The sequence below is a fragment of the Pelobates fuscus genome, chromosome 5, assembly GCF_036172605.1.
Source record: "Pelobates fuscus isolate aPelFus1 chromosome 5, aPelFus1.pri, whole genome shotgun sequence".
Classification (NCBI taxonomy): Eukaryota; Metazoa; Chordata; class Amphibia; order Anura; family Pelobatidae; genus Pelobates; species Pelobates fuscus.
In genome coordinates, this window is record NC_086321.1 from 260,331,796 (window position 1) to 260,359,447 (window position 27,652).

General features: G+C 40.2%; 1 protein-coding gene across 1 annotated transcript; it reads right to left on the reverse strand.

Moving 5' to 3' along the window:
• Positions 1-245: 245 nt before the first annotated feature.
• On the reverse strand, positions 246-21,331 carry LOC134611400 (thioredoxin-1-like). Its single transcript, XM_063455264.1, has 5 exons — positions 21,217-21,331; positions 13,903-14,007; positions 6,070-6,129; positions 5,833-5,898; positions 246-702 (listed from the first exon to the last, which is right to left on the reverse strand). The coding sequence occupies exons 1-5, from the start codon at positions 21,235-21,237 to the stop codon at positions 631-633; spliced, it is 324 nt and encodes a 107-aa protein (XP_063311334.1). The 5' UTR covers positions 21,238-21,331; the 3' UTR covers positions 246-630.
• Positions 21,332-27,652: the final 6,321 nt, after the last annotated feature.

The window sequence follows — 27,652 nt, forward strand, 5'->3', positions numbered from 1 at the left end:
CTATTTCTGTGGAAGCACCACTAGAGGTATTTAAACCCTGCAATATTTTATACAGCAAGGTTAAAACAAGGGGGCATTGCAAACAGAAAACTTCATTGAGATAAAGTGGTCTGGGTGCCTATAGTGTTTCTTTAAATATATGTACAGACTCTGATAAGACCACCTCTTTGGGCATAGAATGCTCCCTCTTTATGGTCCTTCCTTTACCTTAGACTAAATCTTCATTCTTGCAATATAGACCTTGATTTCCAGACAATAAAATTCTCACTTTATTGATTACCCTGATTGTTTCAGTTTTTCTTCCTTTCTCTATGTTGACTGACAAGTGCAAAGGGCCCATCTTAAAACATTGATTAACAGAAAGCTAAGACGTATGCAGTCCCATTTACCTGTATTTTTCAGACCTCACATTTTTTATAATGTTAAATATACGGGATAAGTAAGTATACTATTATAATTCCTGATAAGTGATGGCTCCTCTTCAATCCACTATTTCCTTGAAAAACAAGTTACATTTTTACAGATTCTTATTTTAATTACTTTATTTAATTTTCAGGAGAGTCTTGGCATAATCCCAAGGCATTGTTCATGTGAAGTTGGGTTGCAGTAACATCTAGGATCAGAAAACTATTAGCACTGGGAATACAGCCTTTCAACCGTTTTTCTTAGATAATCCGTGTTGCCTCCTTGAAAACATTCAGCCTGTAAAAAAAATGAAAGGAAGGGGACAATTATGCTTAGTTATAGCTTAAAAATGTATGCTATTGTGAACATACTAGGATATTCAGATTTCTTTACATTAGTGCTCTGAACATTAATAATTAATAAGGAAATATAATAATTCCTGGAAAAATAAGCATAACTGTTAATTATATACACCTAGGAACATTTCACATTATTAATAGCTTACAATCAGTCCAATTCAGCTTTTGAAGCAAAATTCATAGATTGCACATAGATCAACAGGGCCGGCGCAACTATAAGGCAGGACAGGCAGCCACCTTTGGGCACACCAATCTGGGGGGGAGCAATGATCGGGTGACTGGCAGGTTCACAGAGCTCCCCATTCTGCCAGTGACTTCATGGAGCGTGGTCATGTGGACTGCAGTAGAGGATACAGAAGATCCTCTACCGTGGTCTGCGAGGCGATGCTACAATGAGTTAAGCAGGCATACCAGGGGAAGAGTAGTAAAGAAAACAAAAGGAACCAGGAAAGGGAAAAAAAGAGACACACACAGGGGCTGGGGTGAGGAGAGACATGGTGCTGGTGGGAAGATAAACACAGAGGAGCTGGTGAAGGGGTGAAAGAGACACACAATAGATGCTGGGGGAATAGGAAACACACAGAGGGGCTCAGGGCCGCCATCATAAATTGTGGGGCCACTAACACAGCTCAAAGTCTGGGCCCCCAGGTGTCCACCTCCAAGCCCCGCCTCCAAATCCCGCCCACAGGAATACACACACACAGACACAAAAGGACACAGACACACACACACAGAAAGATACACACATACTAACAGACACAAATACTGAAACAGACATACACACATATAGACACATACACAGATACACACACATACTGAAATACATACATACTCACATACTGACACACACACATACAGACATACATACATACTGACAAACTGACATACATACACATAAATACATACTGACATACATACAGAATGGCATACATACTGATATACACACACACACACAGATAGATATATACATGCACACAGACATACTGACATACACACACAGACATACATGCATACTGACATACATACTGATAAAAATATATACATACACACATACATAATGACATACACACACACAGACATACATACCGACATATATACATACTGACATACACACATACAGATCGACACATACACACATACAGACATACTAACATACTGACATACACACACATACATACATACATACATACACACATACATACTGACACACACATACACATACATACATACTTGCAGACACATACACAGACATACATACATACTGACATACACACACATACATACATGCATACTGACATACATACTGATAGATATATACATACACACACATACATACATACATACATACAGACATACAGATATATATACATACTGACATACACACACAGACATACATGCATACTGACATACATACATACTGAAACACACACACATACAGACATACATACTGACATACACACACACTGACATACACACATACATACAGACATACATACATACATACATACATACATACTGACACACACACAGACATATATACATACTGACACACACAGACATACACACACACAGAGACATATATACATACTGACATACACACAGACATACACACACAGACATTTATACATACTGACATACTGACATACACAGAGACATACATACTGACATACATACACACACGCACACAGACATATATACATACTGAAATACACACACACAGACATACATGCATACTGACATACATACACACATACTTGCAGACACATACATATACACACACACTTAATTTATCAGCCACCCTCCTCTTACCTTTAAGTTGCAGGAGGGTGGCTGGGGATGATGGGAGTGGATGGTGTCCTCTCCTGTCCTCTGCTCTCCCTCTCCTCCGCTCTCCCTCTCCTCCCATGTGTAGTAAGCTGGGAGGACGGTGCAGATGCACCTGCGCAGTTTCGCAGCTCCACGTGGCCGCCGGGGCCGTGACAACCGTCATGGTTGTCACCCCCTGATGGCGGCCCTAGAGGGGCTGGGGAAGTGTAAACTAGACACACAAAAGGGACTGAGGGCAAGAGACATACAAAAGGGACTGGTGGGGAGACAAATAAAAGTGACTGGAGGAAGAGAGACATAAAAAGTGCTCGGGAAGAGACACACAAAAGTAGCTGGTGGAGAAAGAGACATACTGGGGATGGGGAGAAATAAATATGCAAAAGGCACTGGGGAATATGCACACAGAGAGGCTGGCAAGACACACAAAGGGACTGGGGAAAGGAAGAAAAAGACCCACAAAGAGTCTGGGGAACAAAGAGACACACAAGGGTGTTTAGGGTAGAAAGAAACACAAAGTACCACTGTGCCCAGCAATTTTGCCATGGCTTATGACTCACAGCCAGCTGTTTAATCTCACAGCCCTGCGATATGCAGTCTTGTTCTTGACTGCTTTACTTGTCAGAATGTGTACCATTATCCTGGAGTACCCACACTATAAGGGCCATATGCATTTTGTATTACTTATCCTATGATATGATTCCCTCTTTTTCTCCCTTTAAAGGGATACTCATTCAAGTGGTAACTACATTATTACTATTTTTGTTTGTGGTGCCCTGCCCTGTTTTATACAATTCCTTGTGGTCCACATTTTACAATGCATATCAACAGTGCTACATGTGCTGCAAGATCCTTGCAATTTTGACTCAAAAGTCCTGATCAAACAATGCCACCGACTTCAGATACAAATGCCACCAACTTTGTGCTAAAAATGCACAGCTCAAGAAAAGAAACCATGTATCAAATGTAAATGTAAAGTTTATAAGGACTTCACACCAACTTGCAAATTGCATCTAAGGTCTGTTTCATGTCTGCACTAATTAAAAAAAAAAAAAAAACATGGGTGATGCAAATTCTAAATTGGGCGGAGTGTGGGTATATGGTGAAAATGTTTTAACACTTGCTGAATAGAAAAGGAGACTGATGCAGAGAAATATAAACAGATTGGGGGAGAAGGGGATAGTGGAAAACACAAGTAAACATAGCTACACAGAACTCATGACATTATAGCACACTGCCTTACACACTATACTTAAATTGCATGAGCACATAGTGATTGCCATGCTTCCCAAATGTACTCCCACATTTACCCACACACACATGCAACACGAAATATCACACATATTTAAAACCACTTGCTGAAATATATTCTGCATCCCACCCATACAGACACCAAACACAAACACAATGGCATTAAACTTTCTTTTGCCGCAGGTACGCGGAAATTTAGAACTGACTAGTGTACAGTTTGTCTCCCCACTGTGTAATGAATGGAGCATTCTGTCACTGTGTCTGTGGACCCAGTGAGATGTAGGACATGAGGTATATTAGTGGACCAGTTGAGGACAAAAGATAATTTATTCAAGATGCTCAGAGCTTATCTCCAGTAATGTAATCAAAGAGATGGTCCTTCGGGAACAATTTGACCCTTGGCCCAGATTGAAAGTATGGGGGAATTTATTTGGGCAACAATTTAAGTAATTCTGGGGCAAAGTGCTAATTAAGAAGGAATCGCCATGTAAACTAATAGAATGTTTCTCAACATTTAGCACTTTGAGTCTGAAATAGCACTTATTTTGCCTTGATAAATCTCCCCAATAGTGTTTTATCCTTTTTTTTAATTTTAAATGACACTATACATCTGACATTATTGATTGTAGATTGTTCATATGTTTTCAATAACAGGTAGTAACTGAAAGTTAGATAGAATGTAGTATTATTATTTTGTACCAATTTACAATTTTTACACAAAATGCAATGCATAGGAAGAGAATAACTAACTGCAAAATACAGCATATATTTTAAACTTTACAAAAGTCTGTAATATTAATAAGTAATTATCAAAAATAATAATCATTATTATTATTATCATACCGCTGTCTGAAGCCACTAAGCAAAGTAAAATAATAAGAATAATTTTAACAACAAACATAAAATAATTGTAACAAAACCATCTAATACTGACACGACCATGTATTTGAAAGAGGAGATATTACTGTTTTCAAACAAGGGGTCTCATGCTTGTTTCAGTATTTTGAGGCACAATGAGGTGCTCCCACTCCCACGTGATTTTGTTACAAATGGGTATGATAATAATGCTGCTGTTATGCTTGCCTTATAGCTACATGAACATGTAAACCCTCACATAGAAGTGCTGAGCATCCTAAAAGGCACATAGTAGAAAGGTGATTACAACTCCTATTGTAATTAACTGTTACCAAGTGGAGCAGGACACCCTGAGAGACAAAAGAGTTGCTTTCAATGGCTAGCTGGTTAATGACCAAAGTTTGCTGCCATCATTAACTGATCCTGAAAACATTGTGCCATAAGGGAATGCTTTGCTTAAAGGGACACTATAGTCACCAGAATAACTACAGCTTGATGTAGTTGTTCTATTGAGTATAGACAGTCCCTGTGGACATTTTCATGCAAACACTGTCTTTTCAGAGAAAAGGCAGTGTTTATATTAAAGCCTAGGAACACCTTCAGTGGCCACTCCTCAGATGGCGACTGGAGGTGCTTAATTGGGCAGCGCTGCACAGTGTGCATTGAGACGCTGAATTTTCCTCATAGAAATGCATTGATCTATGAGGAGATGCTGACTGGCCAGGGTGGCATTTGACCTGCCCCCACCCTATCTCCTTGACAATCTCAGGAAATCCAATGCAAGAAAGCATTAGATTGTCTGAGAATACCAATTCTGATTATGTCAGTCAAAGAGGCGGTTCGGGGGCGGGGCCAGCACCAGTATGTTTTAACCCTTTCTAAGGGGGTTAAGTGAGGGTAAGACACATTAATGCTGGTTTTAACACTGCTGGGCCAGGAATACATGTTTGTGTTCCTTTAATTATACTTGTAAGCTCACTATCACCTTGATGTTGTTAAAGAAGTACCTCATTCTATTTTTGCAAGGAGATCTTTAAAATCTTGATTGTTTTGACAGCATGCAATTGACCATATTCGGACCTTTAGGGTCTGATACCATATACCGTAACTGTTTTACTGCTTGTGCAAATGTACTTACAAGCACTCCATCAATCAAAAACATGAAAGCCGGGACCCCACTGATTTTATACTTTTGAACAAACTCCTACAAATGAAACAGAGCAGAGTATGAAAAGTAAATTAAAGAGTATTCAGTGATATTTTTAAATTTCTTTATGCATAAAACTAAAGCACATTCTGCATTGATGTACATGTTAGGTCATTTGGGCATCAATTTATTTGCTACGTTTGTTCGTATGGTTTTTTTACCACTCACATCTGCTTTTTTGACATCGACTTTAAGAAAAGTAACATCACGCATCTGTTCACTCAATCCCTGTAAAATACACAAAGAAACATTTTTAAGAAACATTTTTAACATATTTGCAATACTCTAATTGAAATAGGTTCTACATTAATAATATATTTATTGCATTGCCTCATGTATCAAAGTAAATAGGCAGACCCACATATAAAAATGATTAGTGCCAATATTAGTTCTGGGATGAAAGCTAAGGAAGGTCATATTCTAAAGCCTGGACATGTCCCAGTGCCCTAGTGGACTCTATGGATGCTGAGGGGAAACACCAACGTGTCCCAAAATACCCACACTAAAGTTGGAGTTGAAATGTGCATGAGGGGGTAAAGTTATATCAGAGCTATTGTCATTGGGTCACATATACACAGTCTCGTGTATGCATAGTATTAAATGCAAATGTGCCTTATATTGATGAAGATGGAGTCCTTAAAGCTTCAAATGTGTTCCTGTTTATTCCAAATGTGTGTCGGTCCACAAAGGTTATTTGTATTTTAGAATAATAAATGAGCATAAAGGAAACATCTATTACCTACAGAGCTTAAATAATAAGAAACCTCACAACCCAAGATTTTCTCTAAAATGTCATTATTATTGGTCATTTCCCTGTTTGCACTATTTGATGGTCCATCTAGATCAGGGGTCGACAACCTGATCCCTATCGCCCTCTAGTGCTCAGGCTTCATGGTGAGCTGCAGGCTGAGCTGCACACACCACCACTGGACCACGGAGGATTCAAAAGTCCCCCCTCCCTCCCTGGCCAAAGGTAGGAAGAAGGAAGGGGTCATATAAATTAGTTATATTAGTTAAAATAAAAAAAAATAAATAAAATAAAAAATATATATATATATGTTTGTATATAAAAGGCAGACAATGTAATAGAGCAGCAGGAAATGCCAGCAGAATGCTTGGTTGTATAGGGGGAGGTATTAGCAGTAGAAAAAGGGAAGTGCTCATGCCATTGTACAGAACACTGGTGAGACCTCACTTGGAGTATTGTAAGCACACACTGAACCTCTACTCACACTACACCCCTTCCACACACTACACCCCTTCCACACACAGCACCGCCCACCAAAATTGAACCCTGCTTACACTACACCGCTCCAGACACAGCACCCGCTCCACACACACACACACTAAAACCCTATACACACTACACCACCTCACATACACACAGCACCCCCCCCACACACACACAGCACCCCCCCACACACACTGAATCACTACACACACTACACCTCCCACACACAGAGGAAGAGGTTCTATTTCAACTGTCAAAAGTAAAGACAAATAAATCAATGGGACATGATGGAATACACCCAAAGTTATTAAAAGAGCTTAGTGGTGTACTAGCAAAAGCATGAACAGATTTATTTAACCAATCATTGTTAACAGGAGTAGTCCCAGAAGATTGGAAGTTAGCAAATGTTGTGCCCATTCACAAGAAAGGTAATAGGGAGGAGTCGGGCAATTATAGTCCAGTAAGCCTTACTTCAGTAGTGGGGAAAGTAAGAGCATTATGGGGGATGTAGTCCCCAACATCTGGAGTGCCAAAGGTTGCCTATCCCTGGTCTAGAGACTAGGGACACCTTTACCAGATACCTCTAGTATTTATAGAGAGGTGGAGTCATTTGTATATATCCCTATCACCTATCCCCTTGTATATATACCCTTCACTTTATAAATTTTTTCCTGTGCGTATTTCTCACTGTTTAGCATATCTCTCACTATTCCTTTGTGTTTGACTTTTGCCTCTGGATGATTACACTAGGCTCTGTTGTAGCCAGTGTTATATACATTTCCATAAGAGTTTATAAACACAAAGTTGGAGATTGCAACTTTTTCTGTTTGTTCTCATATTGTTACATTTGTATCCTGTGGAGTTAATGTGGCATGCTTAATTACCAATCATTAGCTATTGAGCATATAACTCATATCACTTTAGACAGCTATTTGAGAGCTATTTGTTTACATGAGACTGAAGGTCTAGAGACTAGGGATACCCTTACCACAGACCTCTGGTAACCCTAGAGAGGTGGATTTAATTGGTTTTATCCCTATTACTCATCTCTTCGTATATACCCTTCATTTTATATATATTTTTTCCTGTGTGCTTTTTTCTCACCATTTAGCATATCTCTCACTATTCCTTTTACGTTTTAGTAAATATTTTAATACAACCCATGACTTAGAATTCCTATGTTAGAGATGTTTCAGTTGCATGCTAGCTTATACTATGAACACTAGACAGCCTTTTGAAACCTTAAGGTAAACTAAGGGTTAACCAGTTGCTACCAGACACATTAATCTTCATGACACAGCAACCCAGAATGGTTCAAATGCTTATGCCATGTCACAAAATTATTTCTTATGTTCTCTGAGTGTAACTCTGAGTGCCAATACTGTCAGGATGCTGCAAACACGGTTGTTCTCTAACAGATTGTTATCGTTTAGACATCTCTGCCTACTTTATTATGTTTTTAAAACAAAAAATGTGCAAATTTTCCATGCCACTGTTTAACCTATCTATGTTTAACTATAAATGTACGATGTTGTGGCGTATGACAATGCTATGTACTCACCTGCACAACAAAAATAAAGAATTTTTAAAAAGCAAAAAAAAACAAAAAAAAAAAACAAAGGCAGAGTACAGAATATTTGATAGAGTCCTAACCTCAACATTGAGGAAAGGGATTTAGGGGTAATTATTTCTGATGACTTAGAGGTAGGCAGACAATATAATAGAGCAGCAGGAAATGCCAGCAGAATGCTTGGTTGTATAGTGAGAGGTATTAGCAGTAGAAAAAGGGAATCGCTCATGCCATTGTACAGAACACTGGTGAGACCTCGCTTGGAGTATTGTATGCAGTACTGGAGACTGTATCTTCAAAAGGATATTGATACTTTAGAGAGAGTTCAGAGAAGGGCTACTAAACTGGTTTATGGATTGCAGTGAAAAACTTACAAGGAAAGGTTAAAGGAACTTAACATGTTTAGCTTGGAGGAAAGATGAGATAGGGGGGACATGATAGAAACATTTAAATACATAAAGGCAATCAACACAGGAAAGGAGGAGACTACATTTAAAAGAAGATTATCTGCCATCACATTCTATGTTAAAAAGAAGAAAACATGCACCCCCTACACACACACACACACACACACACAGCACCCCCTCTACACACACATGCAGCATCCCCACCACACACACACACACACACACACACACACAGCACCCCCTCCACACACCCACACAGAGCTCCCACCACACAAACACAAACAGCACCCTCCACACACTGTGTGTGTATTCAACAGTATGTGTGTGTGTGTGTGTGTGTATTCAGCATCCTCTGTGTGTGTATTCAGCAGCTTGTGTGTATGTTTTCAGTAGCCTGTGTGTGTATTCAGCAGCCTGTGTGTGTGTATTCAGCAGGATGTGTGGGTGTGGGTGTATTCAGCAATCTGAGTGTGTGTATTCAGCAGTCTGTGTGTCCATTCAGCAGCCTGTGTGTATGTATTCAGCAGCCTGTGTGTGTGTATTCAGCAGTCTGTGTGTGTGTATTCAGCAGTCTGTGTGTGTGTGTGTGTGTGTGTATTCAGCTGTCTGTATGTGTGTGTGTGTGTGTATTCAGCAGTCTGTGTGTATGTTTTTAGCAGTCTGTGTGTAACAGACTGTGTGTATTCCGCAGTCTCTGTTTGTATTCAGCAGTCTGTGTGTGTATTCAGCATTCTGTGTGTGTGTTTATTCAGCAGTCTGTGAGTATGTATTCAGCAGTCTCTGTGTGTGTGCGTGTGTGTATTCAGCATTGTGTGTGTATTTATTCAGAAGTCTGTGTGTGTGTATTAGGCAGCCTGTGTGTTTGTGTTTATTCAGCAGTCTGTGTGTGTACACAGCAGTCTGTGTGTGTGTGTATTCAGCAGTCTGTGTGTGTGTGTATTCAGCAGTCTGTGTGTGTGTATTAAGCAGCCTGTGTTTGTGTTTATTCAGCAGTCTGTGTGTGTGTACTCAGCAGTTCGTGAGTATGTATTCAGCAGTCTGTGTGTGTGCGTGTGTGTGTATTCAGAAGTATGTGTGGATGTGTATTCAGCAGTTTGTGTGTGTGTGTGTATTCAGCAGCCTGTGTGTGTGTGTATTCAGCAGTCTCTGTGTGTGTGTGTGTATGTGTATTCAGCAGTCTGTGTGTATGTATTTAGCAGCCAGTATGTATGTTTATTCAGCAGTCTGTGTGTGTGTGTGTGTGTATTCAGCAGTCTGTCTCTCTGTGTGTATTCAACAGTCTGTCTGGGTGTGTGTATTCAGCAGTCTGTGTGCATGTTTTTAGCAGTCTGTGTGTAACAGTCTGTGTGTATTCAGCAGTATGTGTTTTTGCATTCAGCAGTCAGTGTGCGTGTATTCAACATGATGTGTGTGTGTTTGATTTGCAGTCTGCATGTATTCATCTGTCCATGTGTTTACATATTTAGCAGTCTATGTATATTCAGCGGTCTGTGTATATTCAGCACCATGTATTTGTGTGTATTCAGCAGTCTGTGTATATATTCAGCAGCCTGTGTGTGTGTGTTCAGCAGTCTGTGTGTGTGTGTATTCAGCAGCCTGTGTGTGTGTATTCAGCAGCCTGTGTGCGTATTTAGCAGTCTGTGTGTGTATTTAGCAGTCTGTGTGTGTATTCAGCAATCTGTGTGTGTATTCAGCAGTCTGTGTGTGTATTCAGCAGTATGTGTGTGTGTATTCAGCAGCATGTGTGTGTGTATTCAGCAGTCTGTGAGTATGTATTCAGCAGTCTGTGAGTATGTATTCAGCAGTCTGTGTGTGTGCATGTGTGTGTATTCAGCATTGTGTGTGTGTGTGTTTAGCAGTCTGTATGTTTTCAGCTGTCTGTGTGTTGAATATTTAGCAGTCTGTGTATATTCAGCAGTCTGTGTATATTCAGCATCCTGTCTTTGTGTGTATTCAGCAGTCTGTCTGTGTATTTAGCAGTCTGTGTATATTCAGCAGTCTGTGTATATTCAGCATCCTGTCTTTGTGTGTATTCAGCAGTCTGTCTGTGTATTCAGCAGTCTGTGTATATGTATTCAGCAGCCTGTGTGTGTGTTTTCAGTAGCCTGTGTGTGTGTTTTCAGCAGTCTGTGTGTTTATTTAGCAGTATGTGTGTGTATTCAGCAGTCTCTGTGTGTATGTATTCAGCGGCCTGTGTGTGTGTATTCAGCAGTCTGTGTGTGTATTCAGCAGTCTGTGTGTATGTTTTCAGCAGCCTGTGTGTGTGTATTCAGCAGTCTGTGTGTGTATTCAGCAGGCTGTGTGTGTATTCAGCAGCCTTTGTGTATGTATTCAGCAGCCTGTCTGTGTGTATATAGCAATATGTGTGTGTCTGTGTATTCAGCAGTCTGTGTGTATGTATTCAGCAGCCAGTGTGTGTTTAAACAGCAGTCTGTGTGTGTTTATTCAGCAGTCTGTGTGTGTTCAACAGTCTGTGTGTGTGTATTCAGCAGTATGTGTGGGTGTGTATTCAGCAGCCTGTGTGTGTGTGTTTTCAGCAGCCTGTGTGTATGTATTCAGCAGCATGTGTGTGTATTCAGCAGTCTGTGAGTATGTATTCAGCAGTCTGTGTGTGTGTGTGTGTGTTCAGTATTGTGTGTGTGTGTGTTTAGCAGTCTGTATGTTTTCAGCTGTCTATGTGTTGTATATTTAGCAGTCTGTGTATATGCAGCAGTCTGTGTATATTCAGCATGATGTCTTTGTGTGTATTCAGCAGTCTGTGTATATGTATTCAGCAGTCTGTGTATGTATGTATTCAGCAGCCTTTGTGTATGTATTCAGCAGCCTGTGTGTGTGTGTGTGTGTTCAGCAGTCTGTGTGTGTATTCAGCAGCCTGGGTGTGTATTCAGCAGGCTGTGTTTGTATTCAGCTGTCTGTGTGTGTGTATTCAGCAGTATGTGTGTGTGTATTCAGCAGCCAGTGTGTGTGTTTTCAGCAGCCTGTGTGTATGTATTCAGCAGCATGTGTGTGTATTCAGCAGTCTGTGAGTATGTATTCAGCAGTATGTGTGTGTGTGTTCAGTATTGTGTGTGTGTGTGTGTGTGTTTAGCAGTCTGTATGTTTTCAGCTGTCTATGTGTTGTATATTTAGCAGTCTGTGTATATGCAGCAGTCTGTGTATATTTAGCATCATGTCTTTGTGTGTATTCAGCAGTCTGTGTATATGTATTCAGCAGTCTGTGTATGTATGTATTCAGCAGCCTTTGTGTATGTATTCAGCAGCCTGTGTGTGTGTGTGTGTGTGTTCAGCAGTCTGTGTGTGTATTCAGCAGCCTGGGTGTGTATATTCAGCAGCCTGTGCGTGTATTCAGCAGTCTGTGTTTGTATTCAGCTGTCTGTGTGTGTGTATTCAGCAGTATGTGTGTGTGTATTCAGCAGCATGTGTGTGTGTGTATTCAGCAGTCTGTGTGTATGTATTCAGCAGCCTGTGTGTGTGTGTATTCAGCAGTCTGTGTTTATGTATTCAGACGCCTTTGTGTGTGTGTGTGTATTCAGCACTCTGTGTGTATGTATTCAGCAGCCAGTGTGTATGTATTCAGCAGTCTGTGTGTGTGTTTATTCAGCAGTATGTGTTTATGTATTCAGCAGTCTGTGTGTGTGTTTATTCAGCCGTATGTGTGTGTGTATTCAGTAGTATGTGTGGGTGTGTATTCAGTAGTATGTGTGGGTGTATTCAGCAGCCTGTGCAAGTGTGTGTGTGTATTCAGCAGTATGTGTGTGTATTCAGCAGCCTGTGTGTGTATGTGTGTGTATTCAACAGTCTGTGTGTATGTATTCAGCAGCCAGTGTGTATGTTTATTCAGCAATCTGTGTGTGTGTATTCAGCAGTATGTGTGAGTGTGAGCGTATACAGCAGTCGGAATGTGTGTATTCAGCTGTCTGTGTGTATTCAGCAGTCTGTCTGTCTGTGTGTATTCAGCAGTCTGTCTGGGTGTGTGTATTCAGCAGTCTGTGTGCATGTTTTTAGCAGTCTGTGTGTAACAGTCTGTGTGTATTCAGCAGTATGTGTTTGTGCATTCAGCAGTCATTGTGCGTGTATTCAGCATAATGTGTGTGTGTGTGTGTTTGATTTGCAGTCTGCATGTATTCATCTGTCTATGTGTTTGCATATTTAGCAGTCTATGTATATTCAGCAGTCTGTGTATATTCAGCAGTCTGTCATTGTGTGTATTCAGCAGTCTGTATGTGTTTGTTTATTCAGCAGACTATGTGTGTGTATTCAGCAGTCTGTGTGTGTATGTATTCGGCAGTCTGTCTGTGTGTGTACTTAGCAGTCTGTGTGTATGTAGTGTATTTCCCTGGGGGCCTATTATGCTGTTAAGATGGCCCTAATCTAGGGTATGTGTGTGCTCTGATCATGCTCCTACAAAATGTAAATGAAAAAACACTCATTTGAGTACCAGGAAGGGGATGAGCTGTAACAGCCGCGTCTGGCCAGGAATAGGTTAAATACTTATAATTTGTATGTATTTCTCTGGGTTTTTTGTTATTTTATTTTATTTTTGCTATTTTTGTATCACTAATGGATGTTCCGTTTTTTCATTTTCAAAATCTGGTCACCCTGGTCAGTATGGATCATTGTGTGTAGGTGTCAGTATGGATCAATGTGTTAAAACAGCATAGGATTCCCAGGTATATAAAGCATAAATGGAAATATGCTATTTAATAATTTCCAGTAAAATTAAAATCCCAGCTGACCTTATGTTATCCCAAAACAAAGATATCAAGGAATTATCTGAATGTATTTCTGCTTACTTCAAGCAATTTTGTTGTTTGCTTGCATGCTCCACATCCTACTGAATTGAAAGAAATTACACAAAGTCTTCCTGGACACTGCTTTACTTTATCTCTTAGGTCATCCTGAAATAAAAAAAAAGAAGGAAATTAAACATTAAAACACAATGAAATTAGTTAGTTTCATGCATTAGTTTCTCCACATAAAATAATCTGCAACCCAAATTGATAGATTTTCCCAGGATCAAGCAGAGATGTGATGTTGATGAAAAAATGTATTTCACTCAATATGTTGAGTTGTATATTAACGCAGTACAATTCTAGAACAGACAGAATTCTAATCCTTGGGTTAGTGATGTCGCGAACATGACATTTTCCGTTCGCGAACAGCGAACGCGAACTTCCGCAAATGTTCGTGAACGGGCGAACCGCCGTAGACTTCAATAGGCAGGCGAATTTTAAAACCCACAGGGACTCTTTCTGGCCACAATAGTGATGGAAAAGTTGTTTCAAGGGGACTAACACCTGGACTGTGGCATGCCGGAGGGGGATCCATGGCAAAACTCCCATGGAAAATTACATAGTTCATGCAGAGTCTGGTTTTAATCCATAAAGGGCATAAATCACCAAACATTCCTAAATTGTTTGGAATAACGTGCTTTAAAACATCAGGTATGATGTTGTATCGATCAGGTAGTGTAAGGGTTACGCCCGCTTCACAGTGACAGACCAATCTCCCCGTTTAACACACCGCAAACAACCGCAAAAGTCCATTTGCACAACCGCAAACTCCCCATTTGCACAAGGTTGGATACCAAGCTAGCCATGTCCCGTTCCTTGTCCTCACTGATGTCATTGAAGGTCTCTTCCTCCACCCAACCACGTACAACACCAAGGGTCCCCGAAAGGTGACAACAAGCCCCCTGTATTTTTTTTAAAATATACACTACTGTTACACCAGATATGAGTTGCACTGGTGTGACACTGTGCCCTGGCAGGCCCTGAAACGCACACGTGTGAAGGAAACTGATTGCTATTATATTAGAGTCAAAAAAGTTTATTTTTTTTTAAATGCAAGCTATTGTGACACCAGATATGAGTGGTGGCACTGGGACCACCTTAAAAATATTGGATATCGCTAAAAATCCTGATCACTATATACTTTCTCTACAAACCTCTTGTCAGGGCTCCGCGGGCGGCGGCGACGGACCGAGGGTGAGTGCTGCGAGAGGATTGCAGCCTCCCCTCACCGCCGCCCGCGGAGCCCTGACAAGAGGTTTGTAGAGAAAGTATATAGTGATCATGATTTTTAGCGATATCCAATATTTTTAAGGTGGTCCCAGTGCCACCACTCATATCTGGTGTCACAATAGCTTGCATTTAAAAAAAAATAAACTTTTTTGACTGTAATATAATAGCAATCAGTTTCCTTCACCGATAAGCGAGCGGCGTCCTCTCCTCTTGACACGCCGCTCGCGTCCTCCTCTCCTCCTCCCAGCGGCAGCATGTCTAACGCTGCACGCTGGGAGCCGGCACTATTATCTAAGTGACCCGGCGTTAAAGCTACAGTGCAACAAACACAGTGGGGGGTATAGATATCCCCCACGTGTGTTTGTTAATACTGATTGGTGGTTAGCCAACCAGGATTCAGGCTAGGATTTAAATACTTACCTTTCCTGTCTTTCTGTGCCCTGTTGTGGTCTTTGCTTCATAGTATTGATTGTGAACGTGTGCTTTCTGGTTACGTACTCTCTGGCTTGTTATACTGACTTTGTGACTTTCTCCTACCCTTTGACCTCGGCTTGTTTCTCGTTATTCTGTTTTCTGGTTCCCCTTACTCGGCTTGTCTCCTGACTATTCTGTGTGTGCTTAGCCCGGCCACTCTAAGGACCGGTACTGCACACTTTCTGTGTGTGTGTCTGTGTGTGCGTTAGCGTGTTGGGTTCCCCGGAATCGTGACACCTCTAAAACGAACCAAACTACTCATCCATCCGCTATACCACTTTATCCCACCTAGAACTAGTGCCCAGTTTAAATACTTGACTCTTACTTACCCACACTCAGTCATGCCACACACATTTCACCACTACTCTCACTGAATCCCTCTGACTACGGCTAAATTCATCTTCTACATCAGAACACTACTCCTAAGATTGGGTTGTATCCATGTCTCGGGTCTTTCATTTAGATACGGGCAGCTTCGGTCTCCTTCAACACTGACACTCCAGTGCATATTATTAAAAGATTGGGCAGATGGAAATCCTCAGTCTACAACCGATTCATTCCTCATCCCGAGAAGGAAATGAGGAAAGCTTTTAAAAGTTTGGCTTTGTAAATTTGATGCAATAAGTGTGTTTTTCTTTAATACCTTTTCACCCTCTTTGCATGAACCCGATTTACATATATTACTAATATGTTTCTGAACATATATATTATATTATTCACTCACTCACTCACTCTCTAGGCCGTCCTAAGACATCATGCTGCCTAGGTCCAACGATAAATGACTTTGGGGGATAATGTATAATAAACACAGATTACTGGCTATGGAGGGATAATGTATAATAAACACAGGTTACTGGCTATGGGAGGATAATGCATAATAAACACAGGTTACTGGCTACGGAGGGATAATGTATAATAAACACAGGTTACTGGCTATGGGAGGATAATGTATAATAAACACAGGTTACTGGCTATGGGGGAGATAATGTATAATAAGCACAGGTTACTGACTATGGGGGGGATAATGTATAATAAACACAGGTTACTGACTATGGGGGGGATAATGTATAATAAACACAGGTTACTGGCTATAGGGGGATAATGTATAAGAAACACAGGTTACTGGCTATGGGGGGAATAATGTATAATAAACACAGGTTACTGGCTATGGGGGAATAATGTATAATAAACACAGGTTACTGGCTATGGGGGGAGATAATGTATAATAAGCACAGGTTACTGGCTATGGGGGGAATAATGTATAATAAACACAGGTTACTGGCTATGGGGGATAATGTATAATAAACACAGGTTACTCGCTATGGGAGGATAATGTATACTAAACACAGGTTACTGGCTATGGGGGGATAATGTATAATAAACACAGGTTACTGGCTATGGAGGGATAATGTATATTAAACACAGGTTACTGGCAGATAAGAACCATTCGGCCCATCTAGTCTGCCCAGTTTTCTAAATACTTTCATTAGTCCCTGGCCTTATCTTATAGTTAGGATAGCCTTATGCCTATCCCACGCATGCTTAAACTCCTTTACGGTGTTAACCTCTAGCACTTCAGCTGGAAGGCTATTCCATGCATCCACTACCCTAAAGTAATACTAATATGCATCCACTACCCTAAAGTAATACTTCCGAATATTATATTTAAACCTTTGTCCCTCTAATTTAAGACTATGTCCTCTTGTTGTGGTAGTTTTTCTTCTTTTAAATATAGTCTCCTCCTTTACTGTGTTGATTCCCTTTATGTATTTAAATGTTTCTATTATATCCTCCCTGTCTCGTCTTCCCTCCAAGCTATACATGTTAAGATCCTTTAACCTTTCCTGGTAAGTTTTATCCTGCAATCCATGAACCAGTTTAGTAGCCCTTCTTTGAACTCTCTCTAAGGTATCAATATCCTTCTGAAGATATGGTCTCCAGTACTGTGTACAGTACTCCAAGTGAGGTCTCACCAGTGTTCTGTACAATGGCATAAGCACTTCCCTCTTTCTACTGCTAATACCTCTCCCTATACAACCAAGCATTCTGCTAGCATTTCCTGCTGCTCTATTACATTGTCTGCCTACCTTTAAGTCATCAGAAATAATCACCCCTAAATCCCTTTCCTCAGATGTTGAGGTTGGGACTCTATCAAATATTCTGTACTCTGCCCTTGGGTTTTTACGTCCAAGATGCATTATCTTGCACTTATCCACATTAAATGTCAGTTGCCACAACTCTGACCATTTTTCTAGTTTACCTAAATCATTTTCCATTTGGCTTATCCCTCCTGGAACATCAACCCTGTTACATATCTTAGTATCATCCGCAAAAAGACACACCTTACCATCAAGACCTTCTGCAATATCACTAATAAAAATATTAAAGAGAATGGGTCCAAGTACAGATCCCTGAGGTACCCCACTGGTGACAAGCCCAAGCTTCGAATATACTCCATTGACTACAACCCTCTGTTGCCTGTCACTCAGCCACTGCCTTAAATTTACATGTTATTATTTTGCTTGTTATTTTATTAACTTACTATATGTTATTATGATAAGTTACTGGTGCAAAATAAAAACACAAATAGGCTGATGGTGATTTTTGTGCACTGTGACTACCATAATATAAACTTCACAACATTAATCCAGAACCAGTGCCAACTGCCAATACTGGGAACTAATTTCTTGCTAATTTCTGTTTAATCGGGGGGCGGGGCCTGACCGCCGACGGGATCAGACGCCTTCTGTCTGAGCTCCCGCTCCAGGGCCCGAAATACGGAGTTAATTGGAGGTCCACAGCACATATACACCCAGGAAAGTGACCACGCTGACCCCTAGCTACAGGGGTATGTTGGGATAACGCTCAAGACCCTGTCCGGCACCAACAGTGACCTGATGGGGGCCCGGAGCACACGGGAGCTTGAGCCGGGACAAGACGGCCGCTCTCCCGGGTCTCCAGCCGGCATCTCGCTTCCCCCCCCCCGGTCCGTAAGGGTGCTGAACAGCTCGCCAAACCAGGCTCAAGTAACCACCCGGACGCGAGGTGACCACCGCATGGCGCTTCTCAAGATGGCCGCCGCACGACAGCCATGTGCACGAACAGCCAGTTCAACCATGACAGTCTGCCCCAGGGCTATGCTGGCGGACTGCACCGAGCAAATAAAGGTACAGGCCAGGGGCATCACGCAGGGGGACAATAGGGTACGCATAGAAGGAGATCCTATGGAAGACAATATAAAAAGCAACCCCACAGGTGTGAGCAGACCTTGGCATAGCCTGCCCCACAGGGACCGGAACATCAAGCCACCCACCCTGTACCCATCCAGCAATAACTTACCCCACCAGCCTGGACCTAAGCCAGCTCTAGCTTTACCCCACGATAATCATCAAACGCACGTTTGCGAAATGCATATAATGAACAGCATCAATGAACTCACTTATTAATGCCAAGCTTGCCCCTGGACCTCACGATAAGCGTCTGACCAGCTTACCCAGCGGACTACGCCCGAGAAGATACATGGACAGTTAAGCGTATTCTGTTCACTGCATTACTATCCATGCTCACAACTCACCCTCAGTTAAAGCATAACTGTCTGGCGTACATCTTCAAAGAAAGTGTGAGGGGATAATAAGTAAAAATTGTGCGTCTACTCTGAATGCTGTACAGCAATGAAGGAGAATATTCTTTCCAAATGTGTGTAAATGCTGTTGTGGCATTGGAGACAAGCGAATGTTATTTCATGCACAGCAAAAAATAAAGAATTAAAAAAAAAAAAAATTCTGTTTAATCACTTAACAGTGGACATAAAGACAAGAATATTATAGCTGTCCCTTCTATATGACAACTAGGGCATGATGATTTGGAAAGGGAAAGAACATGATGGGTGGGTATGAACATGTGATGGGAAATTCCATTAGGAGAAGGGTGTGTATGTACAATGGCAGGCCTGAGGCAGCAGAACTTCTAGCTCCACTACTGCTGAATAAGACATTAAGCAGATAATTTGCACCAACAAGCACATTGGATTAAGTAATGCACTGACTCATTTAACCAGGCAACAAGGAAACAGCAAAGAATACATGAGAAACAGCTTCCAGATAGCAATCTCAGACACATTTAAGATTTTTCATATTTTAAAATATAGCATTGTATGGAATTTATAGCACAAACACTACTAAAATCACATTTTACCCCCAGCTATGGTACGTAACTAAGAATCACTGTAATGTTAACCATGGGCCACCAAAATTTAATTCCATCAGTATCCCGAGAGTTGTAGATATACAATAGCACAGGTCTACTCACTTAAACAAAATTTTGAAAATGTATTTGAAAAAACTTTGAAAGTATTTCCAATTTAAGAAGTTTTGCAGGTGTATATAAACAGTTAAAAATGCCAAGCAGGTTTACTTAGCTTAGTTTTTACAATTAATTCAGTTTATTACAACAGAAATTAATTACAAAAACTCGTCAGGATCATGAGGAGGCAACAAAATGGATCTTTGCCAAGAGCGTCAAAAGCCCTTGGACCTGCCCTAATTGTGAATAACAAAGAAGCCTCTATGTGTTATCTAATAATCGTAATTCATATTTACCCATAACCATGGATATGAAAATTGTCTGAATATGAATTTAAAAATCTAATTAAATATGAAATATAAGTTTTTGTATACAACCACAAAAATGCTCCCATCCCTGGATCCATAGATTTTGTGACATTTATAAATGGTGGTTATGCTGCAAAATATTGTTGCTGATGAATGAGAGACAAGACGTGCAACATGCTGCCTTAAACGTTTCTATCTAATGACCACTAAATTAAAGCACATACATGTAAGCATCATCTTAGCTTACATCATTTTTGACATTATAAAGATAAATAGAATGATATTCTGCTACATATTGCCATGAATGATAGGATAGGAAAGCTAATCTAACTAGCAATTTACATAGAGTATTGATAAATTACCCTTCAACACAAGTATTATTCCATTAAAGATGTAAGCTATCAGCGTAATTTATTAAAGTGAGAAATTCACAGTGAATTCCAAATTTAAGTTAAAAGTAAGGAAATAAAAGCATAGCTGACTTTTTTTTAATTTTTGCCTTTAATTTAGTGAATAACCCCGTATGTCTCCATATGAATACATTGATATATTTATTATTTCTTCACATGTTTTTTACAATTACATGTGAAATGGACAAAGAGGATCACTATAATTTTAAGTGTTTTTGCCATAGGTTGGATTTTTCTGAGAAATACATTTTGCTACTAAAATGTAACTTAGAACAAAAACAATGCGGCTTGTTTCAATAGATGGCTATTATAGTATCGAAGCAATGAATTTTAATTGTTAAAGTGGTTTATTTTTTTTAATGCTGTTTTGGAAGGTGTCCTAAAAAAAAACCTGGCAGAAGGTTATGTTTTTTGTATGCAAGGAAATCACATTATAAGACTCATATTAACATTTGTATGTTAGTGCATAAAACTCTAGCAGATATTAGGGAAAAAAATATTGTGTATAGCTTATGGCAGATACTATGCAGTTGCTAAAAATTCAATATCCATGCAAAACATATTGAGAAAATTTGAATAAAATCTCTTACATCATCGTAGACCTCAATCATTGTTGAGTTTTCTGTCCACCAAGCTCCAAGCGAGATGATACTGACAAGAACCTGGCACACTCTGTGACTTGAACTTGCCTAAATCCTTTTATTTATGAAGATTCCAAATGCCTGACGGCAGACAGGCAGACCAAATATTACTAAATCAGATTAGTGCTCATCTAAACACTGGGAGTGGCAAGACTAGTTTAGGTGTGCACATTGATCTCTGTATGAGTAATGTTGCTGAAGTTAATACTATTGTCTGGTCCCTGATTCGAGTTGGCGTTTACTTCTTTCTTTTTTTGAGAAGATGCTTCTCAAATTTTTACAGACTGCTGGTCATACATTAGTTGACAGTGTAATGTAAATGCATGTATCATATTGTAGATACAGACATATCACACAGGATGCACATACACATTCAGCACACACATTGCACATGCATAACTCCCAACAATGGAGGTATAGAATCAGTACAGTTGGGGGAGCACTTAGAGGGTACATCACCAGGGAAGCAACTTGCATCACTATTAATGCCCACTATGACCCAGAAATGGTATGAAACTGAAGGGGTGTGTCAGCCTGGAGTCAAGCATTCAAGGTTGACTGATGTGATTGGCAGGAAAGTCAAAAATACAAGGGACAGACTGAAGAAAGATTAAGGAAAATAAGAGAGAGGAGGGTATATTGGTAGAAGAGACAGTATTAAGGGTGAATAGTGGATGTGATTGAAGATATATTTTAGGAAGATGATTGAGGAAGCAAGAGGGAAGGGTTTATATTGCATAAGCCACTGAGTGATAGAAGAAGGGGACGGCACATATCAGAGGCAGTACTGAGGCAATAAGGTATAAGTAGAGGGTCCCCACTATAAAAGGAAGGGAGAGGCTCAAGCTGAGAGAGTCAATGAAAGTACTGTATATATTTTTCTCTGGCCTCATGAGAGTTTGCCACTAGCTTTATAAAATTACTTCCACAGCTTGGAACCAGGTTACTAGAGAAGCGTTTGTATCTTTCTTCCATGTCAGTAGGATAATCATCTTAACAAAATTGGGTAGTCCCAGCATCCATGAGTTTCTAATAGACAGGGTGGTGTGGTAGAGAAGCATGAAAAAGAGAAAGAGTCGAAAAGACTACTTATGAATTTACAAACTTCTTCCTTATAAGCGAGCTCTTCCAACATCATCATTAACATATCTGATAGCCCTTGAACATTTCCAGCAGGTAAATAGAAATGGCTGGTATTTGTTCATGTAGATGGCTTGGTATGATATCAACTTGTGAACAGGTTATAAGCATTTTCCTATATATTCTCTAATGATTAATATTTTTTTGTCGAAATCATAATATTTTGGAATTCAGCATCTGTAAATGTGCACTGTAGTTCACATTTCCCTGGGATAGCATACCTTCTAAGTGTCGCTATTTAGGAAGAACGATTCCACTGTCCATCTTTCCTATCCATATTGTTGTTGGTGTGTCTGAGGGAATAATAGAGTTTTGAATGCTAATTCTTAGTAATGTGAATGTAAACTACATGAGATTTGAATGCTGCATTCTTAATGATACATAATATAAATAAACACAAGACAACCAAGTCCAGGAGCCATAAATATATATCATAAAACCAATTTTTTAAACCAAATCCACCCTCCTGTGATGCCCAGGAGGGTGACTTATATCCCATAATAAGGTCACGACAAGAAGGGAGAGTGGGTGGGAGCAGTTATATTTAAAAACGGACAACCTTGATAGTTGTCTGGCACAAGCTGAGGTAAATAATTTGGCGCCTTTAAATTTATACTCCTCATTTTCCAGCCTCTGCTTATTTTGTGCTGTGATATACCAATCAGGGCTCTTGCCCTGATCGCAAGCTTCCCGCTCCGCTAATAGCGCGTGCTGCACTGCACTTAACCCTCAGTGCGCTCTGCTGCTAACCTAAACTCACCAATACTTACCCAACAGCCTCTGCTCCATCAAATCTCATGAGGCTTGCTCCTAATGCAGTCCACGTACCCGACAATAAATGTGTTTAGAAATCCATCTCTTGAAACAAGTTGCATTGTTTTTGTTCTAAGTTACATTTTAGTAGCAAAATGTATTTCTCAAAAAAATCCTACCTGTGGCCACACACTTAAAATTATATTGATCCTCTTTGTCCATTTCACATGTTGGGAGGAATAGGGTAGACATGGGTTATTTTGGGCCTTTGCTAAAATGTGAAACAATATTTTTTCTGCACTTTTACATACCATGTGAACTTCACAAGCCTGCTGAGAAATCTACCCAGTTCACAGCTTTATTTTACATTTTGTACTTTGAGACTTTTTATGTTGTCATTTTATTTGCAATCTCTGCTGATGCTAGCAGTCACATATTTTCCCAGTGTTTTATGCTCAAACAGGGACAGACTACTCTGGGACCAGCCAATTAATGTGCACTAGGTTTCTCAGCCCCACCCTAGTGCAGTAATCTCATCTGCTAGACCAGCTCTCACTCGGCACCGAGCAGCCGCCAGTTTTCAGCTGCTAGGTGCCTGGGGTTACTGTAATGTAACCCCAACAACTAAGCAATAAACTAAAGCTTGCAGCAAGCCTTGAACTGGCAACCAGCAAGAGTAGGAAGGAGCCTGTGCTCACAGTGGACACCTCTTCTCTCCTCCCACACACAAGGGACACATTTATAGACCGGACTCCTTCTCCTGGTAAACTGGTGTGATGGTGTGTGTCATTATGTGTAAGTGAAAGTGTGTATGTTAGTGAGAGACACTGCATGTGAATAACATTGTGTGTTATTTCAATAAGTTTGCGTAACAGTCTGTGTCAGTAAGAGAGAGGCCAGTTGGAGAAGGTCCTCTATAGCCAGGGATGTCCACAGAGCTGCAAAAGTCACATGCGCATCTGCAAGCCATTCATTGGCTGAGAGCATCAGCTGACCTTAATTGAAATTAGCCAACCCAAAACTCTTATTCCGGGATGGCTAATGATGCTGCCAAAGGTGGAGTTACACTTCCGGCAGCAAAAAGTTAAACTCCGTATGTGCAGCGTTTCATAGCAAAATGCTGCACATAGAGACTATAGGTGCCATGACCACTTTAAATTAATGAAGTGGTTATTGTGCTAGGATTAACCTGTGTATTAAAGGAACACTATAGCGTTAGGAATACAAATGTGTATTCCTGTAACTGATTACATTTATTCTATTGCTATTTTATTTTAACCTACATGTGATAAGTCACCTACTTTGACTACATGTGAGAAGTCATTGACTAAGTGTGTCAGCTGATTGCTCTCAGCCAATGATTGCCACTATTAACTCACTTCGAAATTGTTCGGTTCTCTCATAGGAACCCAATGTAAGAATTCAAATCATTCTGAAATGGCTTGACTACTTACAATACGGTGGTGCCAGGGCACTTCTGGTACCATAACCACTACAGCACTCTGTAATGGTGGTGGTGCTTGGAGTATTACCTTAAATATTTTTCCCTGTTACACGTCCGGGTGTTTATTTTTATGCAAAGTTCTCTATAGTGAATGGATCAAAACGGAACAGTTTAACTATAAAATAAACTACTGATAATATTACTTGTCCATATGATACAGTTTTATATTATTGTATATTATTTGTATTCCAGGAATGAGGAATAAGTGTTAAATTAAGTTTTATATTCCAGGTATTTGCGTACTCTTTAAAAAAAAAATTATAGTTGAATATATGCATTTTTGAAATGCAGTTTTTTAACATTAAACTTGTAAATATACTCAGTTACTACTTGTAGCGTGTTGTAGAGACAATGTTGTTTTACGAAGTTATTAAATATGTATTGGCAATGGCACTATTAAAGAATGCAACTAAATAGACAAAGAAAGAATACAAAATCAGTGCAGGTGTTACGCCCATAACTGGATAAGCACGTTGTATGACTAATCAATGAATCACTAAGGAAGAGGCTTCATGTTAGTAATGTTAACACTGTTCTAATTTCCAGATGGCAGAAACAGTGGCATAATAATGAGAGTGCGAAACTCAGCATTATCATGGAAAAATGGGTTGTGTGCAGGCCCAGATTTCCATCAGGAGCACCTGTAGGGACAGAATTGTCAAGTGCACCCAAAACCCCCCAAACTAATAAAAAGCTAAATATGACGTTTATGTGATAAAAAATTGTTATAAATACACACTCACATAAATTGAGGGTATGTGCAGAGTGTGCACATTTATAGTAGTGTGTGTAAATGTCTGGGTTAATGTCAATGTATATCTATGTATGTGTGTCCCCTAGACTCCCCTTCAAATAAGCGGTATCTGCAATTTCCTTCCCACCACATTCAGGCATATCCTTCTCTAATCCACCTCAGATAGACAATCTCCAGTCTTCTTAAAAACATAGAAACATAGAATCGATGGCAGATAAGAACCATTTGGCCCATCTAGTCTGCCCAATTTTCTAAATACTTTCATTAGTCTCTGGCCTTATTTTATAGTTAGGATAGCCTTGTGCCTATTCCAAGCATGCTTATACTCTTTTATGGTGTTAACCTCTACCACTTCAGCTGGAAGGCTATTCCATGAATCCACTACCCTCTCATTAAAATAATACTTCCTGATATTATTTTTAAATCTTTGCCCCTCTTATTTAAGACTATGTCCTCTTGTTGTGGTATTTTTTCTTCTTTTAAATATAGTCTCCTCCTTTACTCTGTTGATTGCCTTTATGTATTTAAGTGTTTCTATCATATCCCCCCTGTCTCGTCTTTCCTCCAAGCTATACATGTTAAGTTCCTTTAACCTTTTCTTGCAAGTTTTATCCTGCAATCCATGAACCCGTTTAGTAGCTCTTCTCTGAACTCTCTCTAAAGTATCAATATCCTTCTGGAGATACGGTCCCCAGTACTGCGTTCAATACTCCAAGTGAGGTCTCACCAGTGTCCTGTACAATGGCATGAGCACTTTCCTCCTTCTACTGCTAATACCTCTCTCCCTATACAACCAAGCATTCTGCTAGCATTTCCTGCTGCTCTATTACATTGTCTGTCTACCTTTAAGTCATCAGAAATAATTACCCCTAAATCCCTTTCCTCAGATGTTGAGGTTAGGACTCTATCAAATATTCTGTACTCCGCCCTTGGGTTTTTACGTCCAAGATGCATTATTTTGCACTTATCCACATTAAATGTCCGTTGACACAACCATTTTTCTAGTTTACCTAAATCATTTGCCATTTGGCTTATCCCTCCTGGAACATCAACCCTGTTACGTATCTTAGTATCATCAGCAAAAAGACATACCTTACCCAGTGGTGTATCCTGGTTTTGTGCTGCCCTAGGCAGGACAAAACTCAGACACCCCCCCCCCCCCCCCGCCACCGCCACCCCTCCCCGCCACCCCACCCCCTCCCCCGCCTTCCAAATACACACATTCACTGACAGATACGCATACACTAGCTAACAGACACACACTCACTCACTAACAGACACACACTAACAGACACACACACACTCACTCACAAACACACACACAGACACACACACTGTGGCGGAAACCGCCTCGCCACGGGACATTGGAGGGGACTGGCTGCCTGCCTCCTACCTGCTGACTATGGCCCCTGGAAAATTGGTACGTTTGAACTATATTTGGGCATGTTTTAGTTTATATTGCTGCTGCTGGCCCTTTTAGAATCATCCGTGGACATATTGGGACGTTTGGGAATAATGTCCCTTTAAGACTTTGTAACATATCACAGTAATACTGTCTTAAATATTATGTAGGTATTTATGTGTTCGGTTAAACTGGGGATATGTAGAAATGTGTGTTTTATGTGTTAAATGTATCAGTATGTAATTTTATGTCTTTTACTGTCTTTTTGTCTGCCATGTGGGTAATGGAGTTTTGCCTCTGTCCTTGGAGATAATTAGATTCCTTCCCCAATTATCTCCAGGCCAGAGGGGAGGGATTGTGAGGCATTGTGGGAGGTAACCGGTCTGAGCTGGAAAGTCATGCTGACAGGGGTTTTAAAAGATACTTTACTAACTTTTGAACCCCTGGTCTGATTCATGCCATTTTTTAATATGTTGATTGTGGATATGTATTTTTATGTATTTTTATGTGAATGTGATGTATAGTTTTAGAGTTATGAAAGTTGGGTAGAAAGTATGTTTTAACTGTATGTATAATTGTGTTAAGTGTTAATCTAAGGGGAGGAGATGTGTGGGAGGTAACATCTATGTTATTGGCTACTTTACACCTCCCCTGTGGGCTGGCTTAAGTGTGTAAGATGGAAATAAAAGCCAGGCTGGATGTGCCAGTCCAGAGTTCCTGCTTAACCCTCAAAGTGAAGTGTCGTCTCATTATTGGGGGAGGATTTATTGTATGCTGTTCCAGTTTGACTGCTAGGAGTGTAAACCTATTTGCATGGTTTTTCCTATTCTGC

Excerpts from the sequence above, each read along its gene's own strand:
- LOC134611400 (XM_063455264.1), bottom strand. The coding sequence starts at position 21,237 with ATGATTGAGGTCTACGATGAT. Across the intron at positions 14,008-21,216 it reads TGATTGAGGTCTACGATGAT|GATGACCTAAGAGATAAAGT; the intron begins GTAAGAGATTTT and ends TTTTTATTTCAG. Across the intron at positions 6,130-13,902 it reads AAACAACAAAATTGCTTGAA|GGATTGAGTGAACAGATGCG; the intron begins GTAAGCAGAAAT and ends TGTATTTTACAG.